The sequence below is a fragment of the Eleginops maclovinus genome, chromosome 6, assembly GCF_036324505.1.
Source record: "Eleginops maclovinus isolate JMC-PN-2008 ecotype Puerto Natales chromosome 6, JC_Emac_rtc_rv5, whole genome shotgun sequence".
NCBI classification, from domain to species: Eukaryota; Metazoa; Chordata; class Actinopteri; order Perciformes; family Eleginopidae; genus Eleginops; species Eleginops maclovinus.
Window position 1 is genome coordinate 15525128 of NC_086354.1, and position 21062 is coordinate 15546189.

General features: G+C 41.1%; 2 protein-coding genes across 3 annotated transcripts in view; both read left to right on the forward strand.

Annotated features, from left to right (window-relative positions):
- Nucleotides 1–342: 342 nt before the first annotated feature.
- On the forward strand, nt 343–16621 carry LOC134865925 (desmoplakin-A-like). Of its 2 annotated transcripts, none has more exons than XM_063885765.1 (24): nt 343–692; nt 1627–1711; nt 1925–2043; nt 2325–2469; nt 4392–4517; nt 4616–4675; nt 4796–4963; nt 5079–5183; nt 5272–5367; nt 5462–5587; nt 5845–5997; nt 6257–6411; nt 6757–6883; nt 7276–7456; nt 7566–7807; nt 7957–8138; nt 8338–8476; nt 8942–9135; nt 9273–9435; nt 9765–9848; nt 9968–10075; nt 10311–10409; nt 10559–12376; nt 12913–16621. In XM_063885765.1, the coding sequence occupies exons 1-24, from the start codon at nt 457–459 to the stop codon at nt 16132–16134; spliced, it is 8133 nt and encodes a 2710-aa protein (XP_063741835.1). In that variant the 5' UTR covers nt 343–456; the 3' UTR covers nt 16135–16621. The 2 variants fall into 2 exon arrangements, with proteins under 2 accessions (XP_063741835.1, XP_063741836.1); XM_063885766.1 differs by having other exon boundaries at nt 345–692; nt 10559–11056.
- A 989-nt stretch (nt 16622–17610) lies between these two features.
- Nucleotides 17611–21062, forward strand: part of LOC134865926 (tensin-3-like) — a 30445-nt gene continuing 26993 nt past the window's right edge. The window contains exon 1 of the mRNA XM_063885768.1: nt 17611–17901. The gene's annotated coding sequence lies outside the window, so the exon portion shown is untranslated. The remainder of the gene's footprint in view (nt 17902–21062) is intronic.

A 21062-nucleotide genomic window follows, 5' to 3' on the forward strand; every position in this document is an offset into this window, starting at 1 on the left:
TCAGCTGTCTAAACGTATAGCATACGTTTTCTTATACAATTGCCAAAACAAGAATAGTAGTTCGTTTTAAGAATAGTGACAACGTAGCACGTCTCATAGGTTTTAAGTGACTTTTCCCAGGACTGTCCATTAACTTGCACGAAGTTAAACACATGCTGTAATTCATGTATGCATGTTGAAATCAAAAGTGTTGATTTCGACATACTTAACAACATTTTAGAAGAACAAAAAGACAGCCCCAGCAATAATCTTCCCACACAGGCCAATGGGCGCAGGAGTGTTTCGTAAACACAGCAAGGTGTGGTTTCTGTCCAAAAGCGGCCAGCTTCCGTCTATTCACACAGAGCAGAGCATTATCTGCGCAACAGGAGACGGGAGGGGAGTGCGGTATGTCCCCTGTGTGGACAGTACAGCAAACCGACATTTTAAGACTTTGTTAAAACTAACTCCGCAAACATGAGTTTATACGGTTCTAATCCGAAATTGGCCACCATGGGCCCGAGGAGTAATTCTCGACAGGATTTGGCGAATGCAAGTTTCAGAAGCGACATGGTCGGGGGAAACGGTTTCCACGCAGAATACCCAACGGACGGCGGATACACCACAGTCTACTCCTACTCCAAGTCCTCCTCGCACGGCGCTAAGGGACAGAAGTTGCCTATGAGCATGGGTGCCGCAGGTGGGGGAGTGAGGTAAGAAATCACCTGTTGCATGAGGTTTTGCTTAAAAAGCCTTTAAATGTCGTAAAACACGTTTTTCCCAGTTTACAAGTCGTTATAAGCCACACATTCATTATTAAGAAACTGTATGTGAGCCGTGTCCAAGGAAAGCCTTTAACCCTATTTGGGAATGTTTAATCGAAAATGTTGTTGTTATTAGCAGCATTAAGATTAAGAAATGTAATCAAACAGGTTCCATTAACACCACTGCTAGCTCACCAAATACTGTCGAGATAATTGTTCCTACATAATCGCAAGTATAATTGTCTTAAATCCAAAATCTAAACAGGATCCTACATTTTTACCTACATTTCCAAAAATGTAATTCTTCTAGTTTCGTCTCCTAATTGTATTAATCTTGATGGATTGCCAAATATTCAATATAGGAAATAGCCTACGTGCAAATATGCCCCTTGCATGTCTTCCAGTTCAACCATTCATTATGCGGTGAGTGCTAATGTTTGGAAAGATGTATGTGACAAAACTTTTCAAACTATTTCCTTAAATATAAAAACACTTTTTTGATGCTTAACTTAAGGGTAACAAAGGTTAAAACAAAACATGAATGGGGGAGTTGCAATCTCTTTGAAGAGAGAAAGTCAAGAGTTGGTTCATTTTTTGTTGACCTTTTTCCTTGTACCACTGTAAAAACGTATTATTCCTCACCAGAAAGGACCTGTTGACATTGCATTTTTTCATACAAGCTTTAAACATCTTTTTTGAAAAGTTTAAAATCAATGAAATTCAACAATTATTTACATGCATTTACATAAATCGAGTAACTTACTTACTACTTTAATAGTGCCTGTCTCTAAAACTTCTAACTTTTTAAAATTCAACTTTTCACATTGATATTTTTTAAAGTTGTATTACAAAACCATGTTTTGTTTTTTCCCCTCATGTGTAGTGCACAGGCAATGCAGCAAAGAGCTATCCTTCTGTCGAACCAGTGCCACAGTTTCCTGCAGAGGGCCGAAATGATTATCCAGGGTGTAAGTGAAGCATACATATCAAACCAAACTCAACTCAAGTGTGTGTTTTCACTGGTTGTGGTTATTAGAACAATGTTAGCTTTATTGTTATAATGTTTTCTCTTCATGCATCAGATGTGATTTAAAAATTGATAATATCATCCACAACGATTCAAATTGAGTATAATTTGGCAGGAGTAAAGAGCTTAGTGTCTGTACTGTGTGATTCTATAGGGGGGTCAAGCTGCAGAGGCAGAAAAGCTGTTGATGATGGCTGCAGAAACCATGGAGCAGATGATGGTCTGTGGCAGGGACCTGCAGCAAATGCGTATACCTAGTGATGTCTTCAGAAGGTAAGATGTGTTGCAGTCTGATACTTTGCTGTCTTTGCATGCATACATTCTTGAATACATAGTACCTACAGATTAGTATGTACAATATTGCTGTATTTGAGGGCATACAGGATCATCTGAAGTTCCTTCTGTAATTAAAGCTTTTGAAGACAAAGCATTTTGAAGAGTTATATGCCTTCTGAATATTGTTTTCAGCTGTATTTTCCCAGTGGATCACTTTGATGTTCAGGGCTTAGTGTGCCCTCTGGAAGATTCACAAAATATTCTCCTTTTTTCTACAGTGTAGAACAGTTCCAGCACATGCATGGTGCTATCCAACAGCAACTAGTCGGTAATATGACAATAAGACGGCGAAAAAGCAGCGTGGGTTCCCAGGAGGGGGGGAGGATCTTTAATGATGCCATCGCCTGGATTGCTCAGCAAAAGGTGAGCACTTCATTTGTTAGAGAAATCTAAGATCACAATAATAAAAAAACAAAACAAATGAATACTATGATAATAATTCCTCATTAAAACACATAACAAAAAATCTTTTTAGAATCAAAAATAAAATGATAAAATGTATGAATAAAAAATGTTATTAATCATATGTGTTCCCCTTTACGGAAAACACCTTTTACCTATGGCAAACTTTTATGATGCATTTCTTGTTAATCAGAAAAGTAGTTGTAATGACTTGTTTTCACTAAATGATACCACTAGTCGCTGGTAACAGTGAACTTGTCTGATTCAATCTGTGACGGCATAAACAGTGTGATAACCTGTTTGAACAGAATTAAAAAGGTAGCACCTGCATGTGTGTACATGCCTGTATGCCAGGGTGAATGAATAAGCACCATTTTTGTATGTGAAGTGAGGAGGAGAAGAAGGGGGGGATGAACTTACACTATCACTTATTCTGACCTCCTGTAACTGAAACCATCTGGACACGCTGCCAAAACCTGATCCGTGAGTGAAAGAGGCCGGGGGGGATGAAGGAGGATTGAAACAAAGAGGAGGGAAGGGTTGCGCCATTTCAGAATGAGACGGCGAGACAGGAAGGCAGAAACGGAGAGCAGGGATATAGTGATAAATAAGCTGGGGGAGCAAAAAGCAAAGCAGAAGTAAAGGAGTGTGAAATGTGACACCCGTGTGGGATAGGGCAGTTTAGCAGAACTTTGACATGCTCATAGGAAAACGCCCATCTACTCTCTACCTCCCAAACCTTCCACCCAACCAAAAAACACACCCTGCGTTCTGTCACCACTTCAAGCCGCACCCTTTTTCATCATTCACACCCCCCCCACCTCCCGTCGTGAGATATAGATATACTTCTTCACATATTTTTCTGTCTCAGTTCTTACTTTACATGCCTTATTTAAACCAGGAAACTAGAAACAGCACTTGATGTCCTACTGCTTACATTTGCCCCCCTCTCTCTCTACGTACTCCCAGTCATCAGAATCGAAAACAGGTTTAATTCCATGTTTATTACCTACAGTCCACTTTGTTGACATTTTTACTATAGACATTAGCTGTCCTGCTGACAGTCTCTTTACAGAGAAAGTGTGTTTAGCTTCAGCAAAGCAGTCATGAAGGAAAAGGGAGTGGTTAGAGAACAAAAGCTTGAAGAGAGAAAAAATGTGAGTGAAGAGCAGGGACTGGCTGAGGTTGGTTTGCTGGCAGAGCTCTTATCAAAGCTGAAGGCTGCTAACAAGGGGGGAATAGTTGGGATAGTTTCCTGCTTAACAACCGATGTCATGATTAAAGGCTGACACCTGGAGGACAAAGAGGGAAAATGCGTCAGGGAATAAACGTCAGGGAGAATAGTGTTGAGGCTAAGAATTATGTTGCCTTAAAGAATAAAGAGGGCACACTGTGTTTTTTTCTATTTATTGCCAAAACAACAAGTTGATCTTTCTAAAAAGCATTGCCTTTTTTGACTGAAGCGGATAAAGATCAGTCTTCTGTGCCCAAGAGCACATTTTTTTTCTATCTTTCTTACACATGAACCACACCCACACCTTTACGGTGATTGACATTTTGCAACAGTTTTTTTGTTTCTTTTGTCTATCCACAAACACTGCATCATTTAAAAAGAAAACAATGCATTTGTGACTATTTAAATAAAATAAAAACTAGCATAGGAAAGGTCTTCAGAAAGGCAGACTGATTATTTATTGTTGGTAATTCATTAATTATTTCTTCAAACTTGTATGTATGCAGTTCTGGTATTTCATAAACTACTGTACAGTAATGTTCCGACAAAATATGGTATGTCATGTCAATTGAGGTTGATTTTGAGATTGTAAATGTGTGTAGCATTTATTGCATTTTAAAGTAATGAACTGTGTTTCTGCCTCTTATAGCGCATGATTGAGACAGCTCCGTGGGGAGACGACTCTGAAACCATAGAAAAACAAATCATAAGCCACAGCAGAAGCCACAGCTCTATACAAAGGAGCCAGGAAGTAGACCGTGCCAGAGATGACCTGGTAAGTGGTTGTTTGGGCTGGATACTTTAACTGTGTATCATGTGTGCAACTTGTAATCTTATTGAAGACTGAGCAACAAACACAATATTTTTCTTCAGAACATGAGGGGTGACAAGTATAACCTGGCAATCATGGAACAAGAATGGGAAAGTCTGCAGGTAAAACCAAACTCTTTTTACAAAGTATTTTTTACAAAGGTATTTTTTATAGTTTATCGTTTTTTAGTTATACATACAATACAATACATATTCCTGAAATGTCTTGTTTGTCTGTCTCAGAAAATGTCCCACAACCGTGTGGATCAGCTGCGTGAGCTTAAGGGCATCATTGATGAGATCTCCCAAGCCATCATGTGGGTGAATGAGAGAGAGGAGGAAGAGCTTATGTTCGACTGGGGAGACAAGAACATCGACCAGTATATCCCAAGGAAGCAAGAGAGCTACTCGGTAAGGAAACTCTGTCTGAACTCCTCTTTTCTCTTGGTTTGGTGTTTGTATCATTAAGCTCTTAGTTAAGTATGTTATGTACGTCTTGGTCCCTTACTTCCTGTTCTCCTGACAGGGACTGATGAGAGATCTTGAGGAGAAGGAAAAGGAACTAAACAAGCTGAAGATGAAAGCAGATGGACTCCTGAACAACGACCACCCTGCCTCTGATAAAATTGATGTAAGATGTTTTGTTTTATCTGACTATTTATTCTTATAAAGAGACAAATATTCACTTGCTATGTACTGACAACTGTGTGTGCCAACAGGCCTACATGGACACCTTACAGACCCAGTGGAGCTGGCTTCTCCAGATCACCAAGTGTATCCATGTTCACTTAAAGGAGAATGCTGCCTACAGCCAAGTAAGTGCTCAATCCTGGTCTAGCTGGTATGAAGGAATGCCCTGCAGGTCTTTTAGTGTGAATACTAATTAAAGCTTTTTGCTGCCCTCTTCAGTTTTTCAAGGAGGCCAATGAGACCTATGCAAAGCTGCAGAAAGGGCAAGACACTATCCGAAACAACTTTAGCTGCGACAAGAACAGCACGCTGGATAACCTCAACGAACTCCTGAGAAACCTGGAGGTATCACTATACATTTAAACATCTAAATATTTATTTATATAAGTATTTTCAAGCAGGTGTGAAGTACAAAGGATGCTCAACTATTTGGTCTTTCAAATGACTCGGGTTTAAACCATTTGCATGTCTTTTGAACTGGTTTCTCTGTTTATGTGCAGTTCATTGTCTGAATTCCCTTGTAGAGTTTTTAACTTTGGTTTACAGTTGCCGTATACAGTGGGTCAGTTAAATGCTCAGATCTGATGTTTGCATGTTTACAGAAAGAGAAGGTGCGAGTCATGGAGAATAAGAGGCAGGTCCACAGTCTGGTAAACAAATCTAAGAGCATTGTCAGGCTGAAACCTCGCAACCCAGAGGACAAGACTAGCAGCCCCGTCATAGTCAAGGCCTTATGTGACTTTAAACAAGACCAGGTAGGATATGCTTTCTCTCCCTCCCTCCCTCCCTCCCTCCCTCACACACACACACTCACTCACTCACTCACTCACTCACTCACTCACTCACTCACTCACTCACTCACTCACTCACTCACTCACTCACTCACTCACTCACTCACTCACTCACTCACTCACTCACTCACTCACTCACACACACACACTGGGACCCAGAATAATAAGATGAGCATTACAAGTATATATCAGCATTTTGTCAGTTTGGATTTTCTGTCTTCAGATAGGGATTTTGAAAGGGAATGAAGGCATCCTGAAGGATAACTCGCAGCGCAGCAAGTGGCTTGTGACTGGACCTGGCGGTCTGGATATGTTGGTTCCCTCTGTGTGTCTGCTTATCCCCCCACCAAACCCTCTCAGCATTGGCCTTGCCAACAAGTAAGAACCTTGCAGTCAATGTTGTCCAATGTAGGTATGAAAAAGCCCAGATTAGATGTTGGTTCAATTTAGATTTCTCTATGTAGTAACTGTATTGGATACATCACAATTTTCTAGAAATAAATGGAAAAAGCTTCCCTTTGGGTTGGCTATAAATACTTTGCTGACATTGTTCAATAGATTCTTAAAGGTTAAAATAAGTGTCAGAGGTAAGAAAATATCTATAACGCACAAAGAAACAAGTTATCATTATATTAAAATGACAATGTTAATATTTCTCTTTTATAAATATGATATTATGTTTAATATATAGTGTCTGATGTTAATGACTTATGCTGTTTCTAGGAATGAGCAGTATTATGAAGCCATCATGAGCATCTGGAGTCAGCTCTACATCAACATCAAGAGTCTCATCGCATGGCAATACTGCCTCAAAGACATGACTTACATCAACTCCCTCACTACCACCATGGTGAGATATCACAAAGAAGTCGATACACTCAAAGGGAAACTACATGAATGTCTTTCTCAAATCCAAAAACTGCAGTGCTAAAACTAAGATGTATGATCAGGTTTAAAGTCTGGATCTTCTATATATATATAAAAGGGTCATTTTAGTATAACAAAGAAAAACAAATGTTCTGTAAGCTGTTTTAGACTTATACTTGATGATGTCAAAAGTTTGAGACTTACTTCTTCTGTCTTTGACTATATTTAATTTTCCAAAGCTATTAGATAAGTAAATAACACTTCTTTATTACACTAATTCCCACTAGTGTCCATCTTATCTGAAACTTGGTTTGCTGAAGTGGGCTCATATCCTGTGTCTTTTCCTTAACCTTACCCCTCTCCATTGTCTTACAGCTGTCTAACATGCGTCCCGATGAGTACCGCAATATCATCAAAACACTGGAGACTCATTACCAAGAGTTCTTGCGTACCAGCCAAGGTTCTGAGATGTTTGGGGAAGACGACAAGAAAAATATCCAGGACCGCTTTGATAAAACCCAGAGCTACTATGATACACTGATTATCCAGCACCCTGGTAAGTGTCACATTTCCTTATCTTCTTCTTAAAACGTCAGGCCACAAAGTAATGCTGTTTCTTTCCACTAAACATTGAAATTTTTCACATTTTCCTGCTGGCAATAAAGGGACTGGAGTGGTGAAGCCTGAACCACCAAAACCAGAATCCCCGATTATTGAAGTAAAGGATAACCCGAACAAAACCCAGCCTCCCTCAACCAGTTCTACCCTCAGCGTCATCCTGCTAAAAGATCTGCAAGAAATTCATCGCAGGCTGGAGCTGGCTGAGTCTGGGCTCACCAGCCATCTCCACATTCCCCTGGGGGAGAACAGCGTGCACGAGTGCTCAGTGCACATCACAAAGCTGAAGGTGTGTAACATACAGTTCTGTCTAATTACAAGTGAGATGTGAATGTGCAAAATATAGGTAAAACACAATATATTACTTTCCCGTTTTTAGGCTAGTGTAAAACAACTGATTATGCTAAATGTTAATTGTTATAAAATATTGAAATGCAGACTGTGCACCAAGACTTGGACTCCATTTATGATGAGTACATGCGACTCAGAGAAAAGATTCTTAAGCAACTGGAGGGAATACCTCGAGACTCTGAGCAAGCCAAGTTCCTCCACTCTGAACTGAAAATCATAAGCAAAAAACTGACTGGCCTGCAGGCTCTCTACCCTGCCTACTTTGAAAGGTACATTTTTTTTCACATCGTTTTTTCTTTTATTCTTAAAAAAATTACTGCACACTATAAATAAGTACTGGGACAAGAACTGGTTGCAACATACAGCTTTGCAGATTATAGAGTTAACCCATTTTTCTCTCATTAATCGCTTTGAAAGTCCTCTGCAAGGACCAGTGCATTTAACATGATGGCTTTGTGTATTTAACAGGATGTCAGCTGTTCAGGCTTTTCTCTACAGCCTCCATCAGGCTGAAGATATTATTAAAGTCCATGAGGCCCGGCTGACAGAGAAGGAGACCTCCTCTCTGGACCTTCGAGAGGTGGAAAACTATCGGAGCACACTGAAGGTTTGATACACTGTTTATAGATATGTATTTGAATAGTAAAAGTAGGTAATAAAGTAAGTATTGTACTTCAATACAAAATAAAGTGACTTATACTTTACTTGAGTATTCAATTTTAATGTCACTTGTCAGATGGAACTTGTTGTTCTGCCCATTTTTCTGAATTATGAGTACTTTTTACTTTTGATGCATTTTGCCAATGATACTTGTGTACTTTTTACTTAAAAAGGGACATTTTCAAATCACAAATGTTACCTGTATTGGATTATTTTAATATTTCAATTTTTTAGTTTGGTAAGGAATCTTAATACCTTTTCCAAACGTGACAAAATTGAAGATTCTCTGATGAATGTCGATCATATCATGTACATATTGTCATATTGAACACCTCTTGATGTAAAACAGTCTTAAATAGGATGAATCATTATTGTGGAAATTTAAATCAAATTTGTGATTTTTCTATTCAAGCAAATGAAAAGCGATCTGGATCAAAAAAGAGACCTTCTGACGGCAATGGAATCTGACCTGAGTAAAGCAGTGCACTTTAATGGTCAAATCACTGAGCCCTACCACAAGTGTGATGTAGACTTGGCCAAGTACTCAGACCAGGTGGTTCAGATGTCTGATCGCTGGCGCCGCATCCAAAACCAGATTGACAGCAGGTACATAGTCTATGCACGCACACACATTTCTTTAATACCTGTGAATAATTCTCCACCTCATCTCTCCGTCATCGCTAGTAACAACACTAAAAATATCCCTTCATCCCTTTCTCTGCCTCCTACTCTTTCCTCCTCAGAGTGTGGGATTTGGAGAAGCAGGAGAAACAGGTGCAACATTATCAGCAGAGCAGCAATTTCCTGGAGCAGTGGATCAACAATGCCAGGAAGCGGCAGGACACCCTTCAGACGGTTAAGATCAGCGACATCCAGACTCTAATGGACCACCTCAACCAACAAAAGGCATGTCTTCACATGTCTTCTCTATACCAACATATTGTAATAACATTTGAACTGATTTGATATTGAATTTTAAATATTCATCCTATCCTTTTTTAATTGAGACAGCTGGAGCATTTGTGTACGTGTGGATTTTTTACATTCTACAACAGCAAAAGAGAAAAGTTTGAAAACGCATACAGGTCAACTTACTTGCCCTTGAGACCAAATTTATTTATTAATTTAGGAACCACTTATAATCATATCATTAATATTTTTGTCTGATAAAGTAATAGCTCTGTTCTGTTCAATTAAATCTGTCAATTTAATGCCACCTTTTGCTGACTGCGCAGGCTCTTCACACTGAAATAAAAGGAAAGAAGGAGAAAGTAGAGGATATGCAGAAAAATGCAGACACCTGTGCATCCTCCATAAAGGTAGGTGGTCAATAAATCTGCCCCATTTTTTTTGTTTTCTTTTAAAGTACTTTTAAATACGAAAAAAATAAGTTGTGGTGCAAAATAATGAAGTCCATGTTGTGTTAATGGGTTTTCAGGACTATGAGCTGCAGCTGGCTTCCTACAGTTCAGGCCTGGAAACACTGCTTAACATTCCTATCAAAAGAACAATGCTGCAGTCACCCGCTTCTGTGGTCAGACAAGAGGTGTGAATCTCTCCATTACATCATATGAAACCGATTTCCAATTAGCTATTGTGTTTATCTTCTGTTTGTCAAATAAGAATTAAACAATGGTTATTGCCTTTGTATTTTAAGCATATGCAATACAACCAATTTGAGGGTAGATCCCATAATTGCATACAGTATGTCATTTAAAGATATCACTGGTATTCATTTAACAAATGAATATTTTTCATCCTCTTATTTTGACTCCCAACAGGCGTCTGGTCTCCAGTCCAACTACATAGAGCTCCTGACCCGCTCAAGTGACTACTACAAGTTCCTAGGGGAGCTCCTGAAGAACATGGAGGAGCTAAAGGTAGGTTTCCGATTTGTATAATGCCATTAAAGACATTGGGTCAAGTCAATATTATTATCTTAGTAAAATAAATAGTATGATCAAATTAATATAAAATAGGTTTTTTTTTTACTTGACGCTCTTCCTGTTATTGTCAATGCCCTCTACAGATGCGGAACACCAAGATAGATATGTTGGATGAGGAACTGAAGCGTCTGAAGGACGAAATCCAGGACCGTAATCAGAAAAACAAGTCTCTGGAGGATGCTTTGGCCCGCTTAAAGCGGGAGCTCTCTCTATCACAGGAGAAGCTAATTTCTATGGAAGAGATTAAGATAAGCCATACAATGCAAGTTAATGCCACCAAGGATAGCCTGGAGAGCACACACAGCCAACTTCAAAAGCTTAATGAACAACTGATCCAAATTAAATACGAGCTGGATGAAGAAAAGAGGAAAAGAAGACTGGCAGAGGAGCGCTACACCAGCCAACAAGAAGAGTATGAGGGGGCTGTTCGCCGCAGACAGAAAGAGTTGGAAGAACTCAACTGGACCAAGATTGATTTGGAAAAGTCGGTGAAAGACAAGGAACGTGAACTGGAGAGGATGAAGATACTGCTAGAGGAGGAAGAGCTGCGTCGACGAAATGCTGAATCAGATATCTCAAAGGTAAGAACACAGTACACCCAGGAGCTTAATGAACTCAAGCAGACATACGAGACACAGATCCATGTTACCAAGACCACGATCCTGAAAACCGAACAGCAGAAAAAAGAAGACACAGCAGGACTGAAGCTGCAAGCTGACAGACTCAATAGTGAAAAGAGAGATCTAGAGGAGGAGCTGAGGAGGCTCAGGCACTCCATTGCTCAGACGGAAGAACAGAAGAGCAGAGCAGAGCAGGAGGTCAGCCAGCAGAGGGCCTCAGTGGTACAAGAAACAAGAGTGCGCAGTGAATTGGAGATTCAGCTGAGAACACTGATGCAACAGGGAGGGGAGAATGACCTCAAACTAAAGGAGGCTACCAAAGACCTTCAAGAAAAGTCCAGGCAGATCAGTCTTCTAACATTTAACCTGGAGGAGGAGGGAAAGAAGAGGAGGGCCCTGGAATTGGAAGTCAATCACCTGAAACAGGCTGAGGCAGAGCTGAAGGCAATGAACGCCTCCTATTTGGAGTCCATTAACATCCTTAAAGTGTCAGAGCAAGAGATCCACATCACCCAGGTAGAGCTGGAGAAGAAGCAGGCCAGCGAGAAAGCCAAGGTTGAGCAGAGTTCTGCCAGGCTGCAGAGCCGTATTCGGGAACTTCAGTGCTCTTTGGATGGAATGGAAGCTGAGGTGGAGAAGCAAAAGAAAGCAACCCAGGAGGAGTTCACACGTAGAAAGAGAATGGAGGCAGAGTTGGAGAGGGTGACACATACTTGCAGAGAACACACTACTACAATAAGCACACTGAAATCTACCCAGATAGAGACTTCCAACAGTGGAAGGAAGTATGAGCAGGACATCAGCGCCCTCCAGGAGGCTCTGGAGAAGAGTCTGAGAGAGCACAAAGTCACCAAGCAGGAACTGGCCACTGTCACAGCTGACCTGAGGTCACTTAAACAGAAGCTCCAGCAGGAAATTGCTCGTTGTGATGAGCTCAACCAACGTAACGAGAGCCTGTATAAAACCATTGAGGAGAAGAGCCTCCAGCTTAACAACTTCAATACAGAGATTGAAAAGCTGAAGACTCTGACGCAGAACCTGACCAAGGAAAGACTAAGGTTGGACGAGGAGCTGAGGAAAGTGAGACATGAGAGGGATGAGCTGAAGCTTAGCAAAGACGCTATTGATGGAGATACTTCAACTCAGATCTCAGCCTTGCATGTCCAGCTTCAGAGTAGCAACAGGAGGACCACGGAGCTCCAGAGCCTCATCAATGACCTGACCAACGAGAGGGAAAAACTTAAAACGGAAATAGACAAAATCCAAAAGCAATCAATTGAGGTATTTTTGATTGCATTGACGGATCATCCCACATAATTCAACTAATTTCTTCCTGCTTTTGCATGAACGCTTTGGTTGCTTTGAATCTGAGTATTTCAAAGTGGCTCTGTTATATTAGGGCACATGATTTTGTTAAAGGTTTTTGCATGAAATTTAATCACTTACAAATGATTTTACTCAGATCTGCATGTTCACCCATTCGTACATTATGCCATTCAACCTCAGTTGTACGAAAAATAACAATAACTTGATTCATTACTGCATACTAATTGATGTATATATAATAATAATAATAATGATAATAATAATAATAATAATAATAATAATAATAATAATAATAATAATAATAATAATAAATTGATGATATATTGAACACATTTATTCAGATTCACAATCAGTTTAATCAGTACATTTATTTGGCCAGTAGCATCACAAATGAAAAATGGAATGGAATTGGAATACTACTTTTTGCTATGTGCATCATTTATTGGCTTTTCTTTACAGAAATAATAATGTGTTTTCTTATCTCTCCGCAGACATCCATCATGATGCATAGTTCCCAAAGCCAATATAGTGAGCTACTGCTGGAGAGGGACAGTTTACTGTCCAGGCTTAAACTACTGGATCAGGACAAGAATCGTAGTCTGCGCATAGAAGAGGAACTGACCCGTATCAAGATCACGTTAGATACTGAGCTCCGCAACAAACAGCGGCTTCAAGATGAAAATAATGGTATCCTTAAGGATTTCAACCAAATGAAGAGCAAGTATGAGTTGAGAGAAAGCCACATTAGGCAGTGTGAATCAGACAGAGACAAGGCTGATCGAGACAGGATCTCCCTGAAGACTGAGATAGATAGGCTCATGAGGGAACTGAAGAGTATTGAGGAGAGGTACAAGAGCCGCCTGACGATCTCTGAAAAGGAGGCAGCAGACCTGGCTCTCAAGAGAGCGGCGCTGGAGAAAGAGATAAAGAGGCTGCAGCAGAGACCCAGCACAATGACCAGGCAGACCCAGACAAAGGAAAATGTTTCAACAATTGATCCATCCAAGCTGATATTTGATGGGGTACGCCGCAAAGTCACAGCCCATCAGCTTTGTGACTGTGGTATAATCACTAAAACCACACTGGACCAACTCCTAAATGGAAAAAAGACAGTGGATGAGGTAGCCATGGACATCCAGCTTAATCTTAAAGGCACTGGCATTATTGCTGGCATGAAAGCAGGTTCTCAAGGGAAAATGCCGTTCACTGAAGCGAAAAACAAGAAACTCCTCACTCCAGAGAGTGCCCTCATGCTCCTTGAAGCCCAAGCTGCAACAGGCTACATAATGGACCCAGCATTTAATGAAAAGATGCCTGTGGATACTGCCTGCTCAAGAGGGATTGTAGACACAGAAGACAGAGACACCTTGCTGACAGCTGAAGCTGCCAGCACAGGTTTTAAAGATCCATACACTGGCAAAATGTTATCTGTGGGTCAGGCTTGCAAACAGGGCCGTGTAAAAAAAGACACAGCCATCCGCTTGCTCCAGGCTCAGGACTCTGTTGGAGGCATTTTGGACCCCGTTCTGAGCGTGTTCCTTCCGAAAGATCTGGCTTTGGATCGCAATCTTATCGATGAAGAGCTCTACAGGGCTTTGAACAAAAAACCCACCTGCTACCTGGATCCAACAACAGGAAAGAAGATAAGCTATAATGACCTTCGGAAGAAGGCCGTGGTGGAACCTGTCTTTGGCTTGCTTCTGCTCTCTGGTCCAGAACAACCTGATAAAATCCCAGGTATCAGAGGGTATGTCACAATTTTAGAGCTCTTCATCTCTGGACTGCTGAGTGAAAGTGATTTTGCGAAGTTTAATGCAGGCGAGCTCACCATCAGTGAAATTCAAGAAAAGCTAAAGTCCTATCTCTATGGCTCCTCCTGCATTGCAGGGATCTATGATGAGGCCAATGACAGAATAATGCCTTTCTATCAGGCTATGAAGGAAGGCCTGCTCATGCGAGGAACTACCCTGGAACTACTTGAGGCCCAAGCTGCTTCTGGCTTCATTGTTGATCCAGTCAACAATGTGTTCTTGACAGTAGAGGAGGCCGCAAAGAGAGGCCTGATAGGAAAAGAGTTTAAGAATAAGCTACTATCTGCAGAGAAGGCAGTAACTGGATACACAGATCCATCTACAGGAAACAAAATCTCCCTCTTCGAGGCTATTGACAAAGATCTTATTGAGAAAGGTCATGGAATCCGTCTTCTTGAAGCCCAAATTGCCAGCGGTGGGATTATTGACCCCAAAGAGAACCACCGTATTGATATCGCTGTTGCCTATAAAAGGGGATACTTTGATGAGGAAATGAATGAGATCCTAACTTATGAAGGTGATGACACAAAAGGCTTTTTTGACCCTAATGATAAGGAAAACCTGACATATCTTCAGCTGAAGGACAGGTGCATTACAGATCCCAAAACAGGCCTAACAATTCTCCCAATCAATGACAAAAAGAAGGCCAAGAAGTCACAGGAGAGCCGTACCAATATCCTTCGCAAGAGGAGGGTTGTCATCGTTGACCCAGACACCGGGCTGGAGATGTCAGTGAGGGAGGCCTACCATCGAGAGCTTATTGACTATGACACTTTCCTGGGCTTGTCAGAGCAAGAGTGTGAGTGGGAGGAGATAACTATCAAGGGGCCTGATGGCTCTGAGCGTTTGGTGATAGTGGATAGGAAAACAGGAACCCAGTATGACATCAAGGACTGCCTGGAACGCGGTGTCATTGATCAGACGTGTATAAATGAGTATCGTAGCGGAACCCTTACCTTGACACAGTTTGCTGACCAAATCACCAGCAGAACCAGCAGTATAGAGATGAACATTGCAGCCAGCAATGTTGATGACATCCACACCTGCAGCAGTCCAACCCAAGCCACACCATCTTCTCCCACAGTTCGTAAACGCTTCAACAGTATTTCTATTACTGTTTCTCCACCTGAAATGTTTGATGACCACAGCCCTGTGGGGGCTATATTCGACACAGAGACCTTGGAGAAAGTAACGGTGACTGAAGGGCTCCGAAGAGGCATAGTTGACACTATTACAGCACAGAGGCTACTGGAGGCCCAGGCATGCACAGGAGGTATTATCAACCCTGCCACTGGTGAGAGACTGTCGCTGCAGGATGCTGTCCATCAGAGTATCATCGACGAAAGCATGAGCGCTAAGCTGAAACCTGCCCAGAAAGCCTATGCTGGTTTTGAGGATGTGAAGACTAAAAGAAAGATGTCTGCAGCAGAGGCAGTGAAGGAGACATGGTTGCCATATGAAGCTGGCCAGAGATTTCTAGAATTCCAGTACCTGACAGGAGGCCTGATAGAGCCTGGCACTGGACGTCGCATCACCATTGAAGAGGCTATTCGTAGAGGTTGGTTAGATGGTCAAGGGGCCCAGAAGCTTCAGGATACAAGGAACCACCAGAAGAACCTGACATGCCCAAAGACAAAACTAAAGATCTCCTACAAGCAAGCCATGGACAGCTGCATGGTGGAAGAAAGCAATGGTATGAAGATGCTGCAGGCCTCCTCAATATCCTCCAAGGGAATCAGCAGCCCTTACAATGTCTCCAACCCAGGATCACGCTCTGGGTCCAGGGCTGGTTCCCTTGCCGGCTCAAGGAGTGGATCTCGTAGAGGAAGTGTGGATTACTCCTCTAGCAGCTACTCATACTGCTCCACCAGTACCAACTTTAGCTCCCTTTCTCAATCTTAATACACAGCATAAAAATGTTAACTAGACCTGTTATTAACAACAGGTCATTTGCAGTTTGAGTACTCTTTTAACAGTTTGGTTTTCTAAATGCTTTTCTGCTACTGTTTGAATAATGATTCTTATTTTGAATGCATTTAAATCTTTTGATAGTTTGCAGATTTTGGTGATAAGGTTTTCCAGTAATCAAATGTATGCATAGTATGATTAATACTCTTATTCTAAACAACACATGTTAAATGAATATCTTTTTCACAGCTCATTTTAATATATTGCTTAGCTTCAGAAATGAACAATTTGTTATTTTAAAGTCTGCTTCAAAATTAAGTCAAAATTAAGTTGACTATTTTATATTCTCAGTTGTTTGCAGCTAGACTTGTTAGGTAACAATACTACTGACTTGTATGATTAATGATCAACTACAAACATCCCTTGCAACTAACATGTTATTCTCACATAATTGAAAATAAAGTTGTCTTAACAATTTTGATTCATTCTTTTCCTTCCTTTTTTATTAGCTTGATATTTCTTTGCTGTGCCTTAATAGACAATTTTATAACAGTTCACTGTTTAAAGAGAGGCTCAGCAGTATCAATTTTAACCAATGAGTGGCGCTAATTGTCATACTAAACCTAAGCCAGTCTGTGCTAAAACTGATTAAACCTAAATGCCAGTCTGTTTGCAAATTGGGTTGTATATCATAATATAGCAACACTGTAATGTTGGAATGGACAAACAACTAATGCATAACCTGATATTCATAAATGTGTCAATCACGCTCAATATAAAACAATATACGTGAACAAACACGGTTTCTATGGTTTATAAACATACAATGAGTATAAATGATCAAGCTCTCCTTTGACCTTAAGATAATTGAACATGCGTTAGCAGACTCCACTGGAGATTGGGATACTTTAACATCGCTCTCATCGTTAAAAAAAAAAAAAAAAAAAAAAAAAAGATTTACGAATTCCTTTTACTTGGAAAGTGCATTTGAGGGGGGAGCACATATTCACATATAGTACATATATTTCCATACTTATACAAATCAGTATACTTTAATTATCCCGGGAAAGAATGGATTTCGTGACAGTTGCTTCATGAATGAAAAATCACAATTATATAAAAAGTTAAAGTTAATATTCACACATTACAACTTCAACAATAAATATGTAAAATATATCTTTTACGTGAATATTTAATGTATATATGCACGAAAAAGCTAACTTCATTACCACTACATGGTCCGATATCCACATATGAAGCGTTTTTGGGGGGTCCCGTTGGGGGGGCGAGGGGGGGGGCGTGGCTGGAGGAAGTATCCGTCTGCGTGTGAGGGGTGAGGGTGAGAACAAATGGAGACAGGCATCGGTAGGAGGCCGTAGAGAGGGGAGGGAGTGTGGAAGGGGGAGGGAACAAGGGAGACAGACAGCCCAAGCGGCGCAGTGGGAGGACTATCCCATGCCAGGACTTGTGGCGGCTGCAGCGGCGGCCCGGACTGGAGGAAGTGTGCAGGGGGGATGAGCAGCAGAACAGCAGCAGATCAGGAACCGAACTCAGGCTTCCATTTTATCACCGACACCCTCTGAAAGGGAGAGGATTGGGTCCAGCTGATCACATTCCAGCAGAAGAAAATGAGCCTTTCAGCCTGCACTAAGCCTGTTTGACGGGCTGAGGGCTCTCTGGCCAGGACTTTACCCACTACTCTTTCTGCAGCTTCGACTGACAAAGGGACAGAACCGAAGTGCTTGCTTTCCGTTCTAAAAGGTAAGGGCACTGTGTCTGAACTTTTCCACGGCCAATCCTTAGCAGGGAGGCCTTTGAAAGTTGGGCTGGTCAGTATTTAAGGGCAGGATTAGACTTTCACACACTCTGGTTTTAGTTTCCCCTTCTCTTCAGCTCTTTGCTCGGACACATTATATTGAGTTTGCTCAATTATTCAAAGTGCAAAACAATCCCCTGCTGTCTTTATTTATTTTGGCTCCGATTTAAATCAGAGATGTGTGTTTGTGTTGTGCTCCAGCTTCTCCAGCAGCACAGAGAAGGGACTCATTCAAACTGACCCAGTACTGATTCCCTGTTCAAAATGAAAGAGTATTTTTTAAAGCATTTGAATTTAAGTTTTTAAATCTTGGATTGAACTATTTGGGTCTTTTTTATCTTTTAAATGTCTTCCTCAATAAGCTGTGTTTTGCAGTGGCTGTAATTTGGGGTTTCTTGCTATTGTGGGCTCTGGTGTATTGGAGACCTTTTTATAATGTGAAACACATGGGGCCATTCTTGTGGAAGAAGTGTATCCAGTAGTCTGAGAAGTTTCAAAAGAAACCATTTGTGGCCTGTTTGAATTTCTCAGTCGGTAGATAAATGATGTACACAATCAGAGCAAGAGTATGGCTTTTTTTCTCTTTGAGATACAGCTGCTGCGTGGTATTTGTGGCCCTAGGGCTGTGTTTCTCAGGCAGCCATTGTTGATGACATGTACAAGCGCCCTTACATCACAACAGCTACAAGCCTCTTCACCTGAATATCAGTCACTCCTTTGGAAATCAGACACACACCTGCATTAACACCCTCTTTCTGTCAGGCAACATAAACCATGCAGGTTGTTCAAAACATTTTGAAAGCTAAACTCTTTCAAGATTATCTTTAATAACAGACCCAGTAAGACAGGAGAACCATTTTTGAACTGGCAATTATAGCTTTTGTCCTTGGTTCAATTTGAAGTCAGTTGTATTAATATCTATCCCTCAAGGCAAAAAAATAGTGCATCAGAAAACCCAAAGTGTCAGGTGGTAATTACGAAGGGCTGGCAGGATGACAGATGAATAGGGATCCTGATGGTGTGGTTTGGACAGGTGGGTTGGCAGAGGGTTGGGGTTGTGTACTGTAAACAGAACACTGTGATCTAACCCTGGGAGGAACAGCATGGGATAGAACACTTGGGCATTTCACTTTGTCACGGCTGTGCCATGGCCACTTGGCTGACATGTGTAAGTCATTAAACAGAGAAAAGGAGACCAGGAGAAGGAAGGCTATAACAGCTATAAAGAGAGTAGAGAAAAAGAGAGATGGAGGGAATGAGAGAGCAAGAGTGGGAACGTAATCCATTTTGGAACGCATTCCACAATGACCTTGGGATAGAAAACTGTAATTAGGGAGCACTTTAGGAGCCTTAAGGGTGCACAGACTTGCTAAGGGCTGTCATTTTTATTCCCTTCAACATATCTCATGAAAATGTGGGACAAATACATGTTAGAGTTCCAGGGTTACTAAATAAACCTACTAAAAATACTCAGCTCCCCCCTTCTGTGCCTTTTTCTTTTTCAATAGATGTACTCATGGTTTTGTTTATTTCAGTTCTTCAGCAGTGAATGGGTGTCAAAGTCACTTCGTAAACATATAAAACCCCTGACAGGAAAAGGCCAGAACAAACTGTGGCCTTGTCCCTCTCCGGGCCCTTCAACCAGCCTGTTATGTCACTGTGGACATGTTATCCCACAGTATTGGCTCGTGCCAAGTATGAATACAAGGCAGTTTGGAACAGTTAAGCTGATGGTATCAAGTTGTTTAAGGTGGCTGTAGGTTGTGAACGCTACAGTGGGGGCTACAGACAGAGGACTAGCAAGAAACTAATTTGTTGTGGTTGTAAAACTCCTGTCATCTGATTGGGTTGTAAACAGGCAGATAACATTATTTTCATGTACATGGGCAAACAACAAAGCTACAACACCCCCCCCCCCCCCCCCCCCCCCCCCCCCCCCCCCCCCCCCCCCCCGCAGGTAGCCAGAAGCATTTATGGCACTTAAGGTGTTACTAAGGTTTGCAGACAAGCAGTTTAGGAGATCATTAATCTGTCCAGAGTCTCCCAAGAGGCAGAGGTGTGTAGCAGCTTTTTCCATAGGTGCAAAACCGAGCCAAGGCATACGTGCTGGGTTGGATGAGCTTTATCACCCCTCTTTGAATTCAACCTCTCAAAAGCTACAGCTCTGTTCCAGTGAACGTTTGTGTTGAGTTGGGGTTTTGTGCTCTAAGGAATATCAATGCAATCATTTTTGGTTTCAGACACATATTTTCAGTTGAATGGACCTATAAAAGTATAAGTTGTCACATATTGGAGGCCTTTACCTCAACATGTCAATCATAAATTAGAAGTTGGAGCCAACAGAAGCATTTCAATTTACCATTCAAGTGTGATGGGGAGGGGGGGTTGCCTTGATTGCTTTCATATGTTTGCAGGCATAATGTGGATGACATTTCAGTTTTCTTTTATTTATTTCAAACACCTTTTACTACTTGGCAACCTATCCATTTAAATTTGGATTAGTTTAGTAGATAATATATATTTATTTAAAACTAGATTTTCTAGCTTTTTTCAAGGAACTATTGAATACATTTTGGCTTTAAGTCATTTGGTGGGCTTTGATAGTGAATTGCAAGTACAGTTTGTCATTGTTTATACATTTTATGAACTTAATACTGAATCTGGATTGATGAAAACAATACAAGTTTCAATACAGTTTAACCTTCTGCTTCACTGTCACTTTATCAGAGTTGATAACCTCATCTCATGACTTCTGCCTTTAAGAGAATATGCACTTCCTTTGTGTTCCTTCCCTTATTTACCAAAGACACTCTACATTGTATTTTCTGTTCCAGTGGTTTGCACAAATATGTGAAGGCAATCAGCACTGTAATGGCCACACTGAAATCGCTAATGGAAAATACAGTCGGGGAGCCTGTAGACATGTAGCGACCAGCCTGATCACATACAAACAAACTTTTGCATAAATGTATTTGGTTGCTGTGGCTCAACCCGAGGCTCGGCAGACTCTATATTATTTGTGTCATACAAGCATTTCAAGTTTTTTGCCAACTGTTGTTACCACAGGGTACTCACTCAGTAAAAACAGCAATGAGGTCACTGTTGG

Excerpts from the sequence above, each read along its gene's own strand:
- LOC134865925 (XM_063885765.1), top strand. The coding sequence starts at position 457 with ATGAGTTTATACGGTTCTAATCCGAAATTGGCCACCATGGGCCCGAGG. Across the intron at positions 693-1,626 it reads GCCGCAGGTGGGGGAGTGAG|TGCACAGGCAATGCAGCAAA; the intron begins GTAAGAAATCAC and ends CCTCATGTGTAG. Across the intron at positions 5,184-5,271 it reads CTGCCTCTGATAAAATTGAT|GCCTACATGGACACCTTACA; the intron begins GTAAGATGTTTT and ends GTGTGCCAACAG.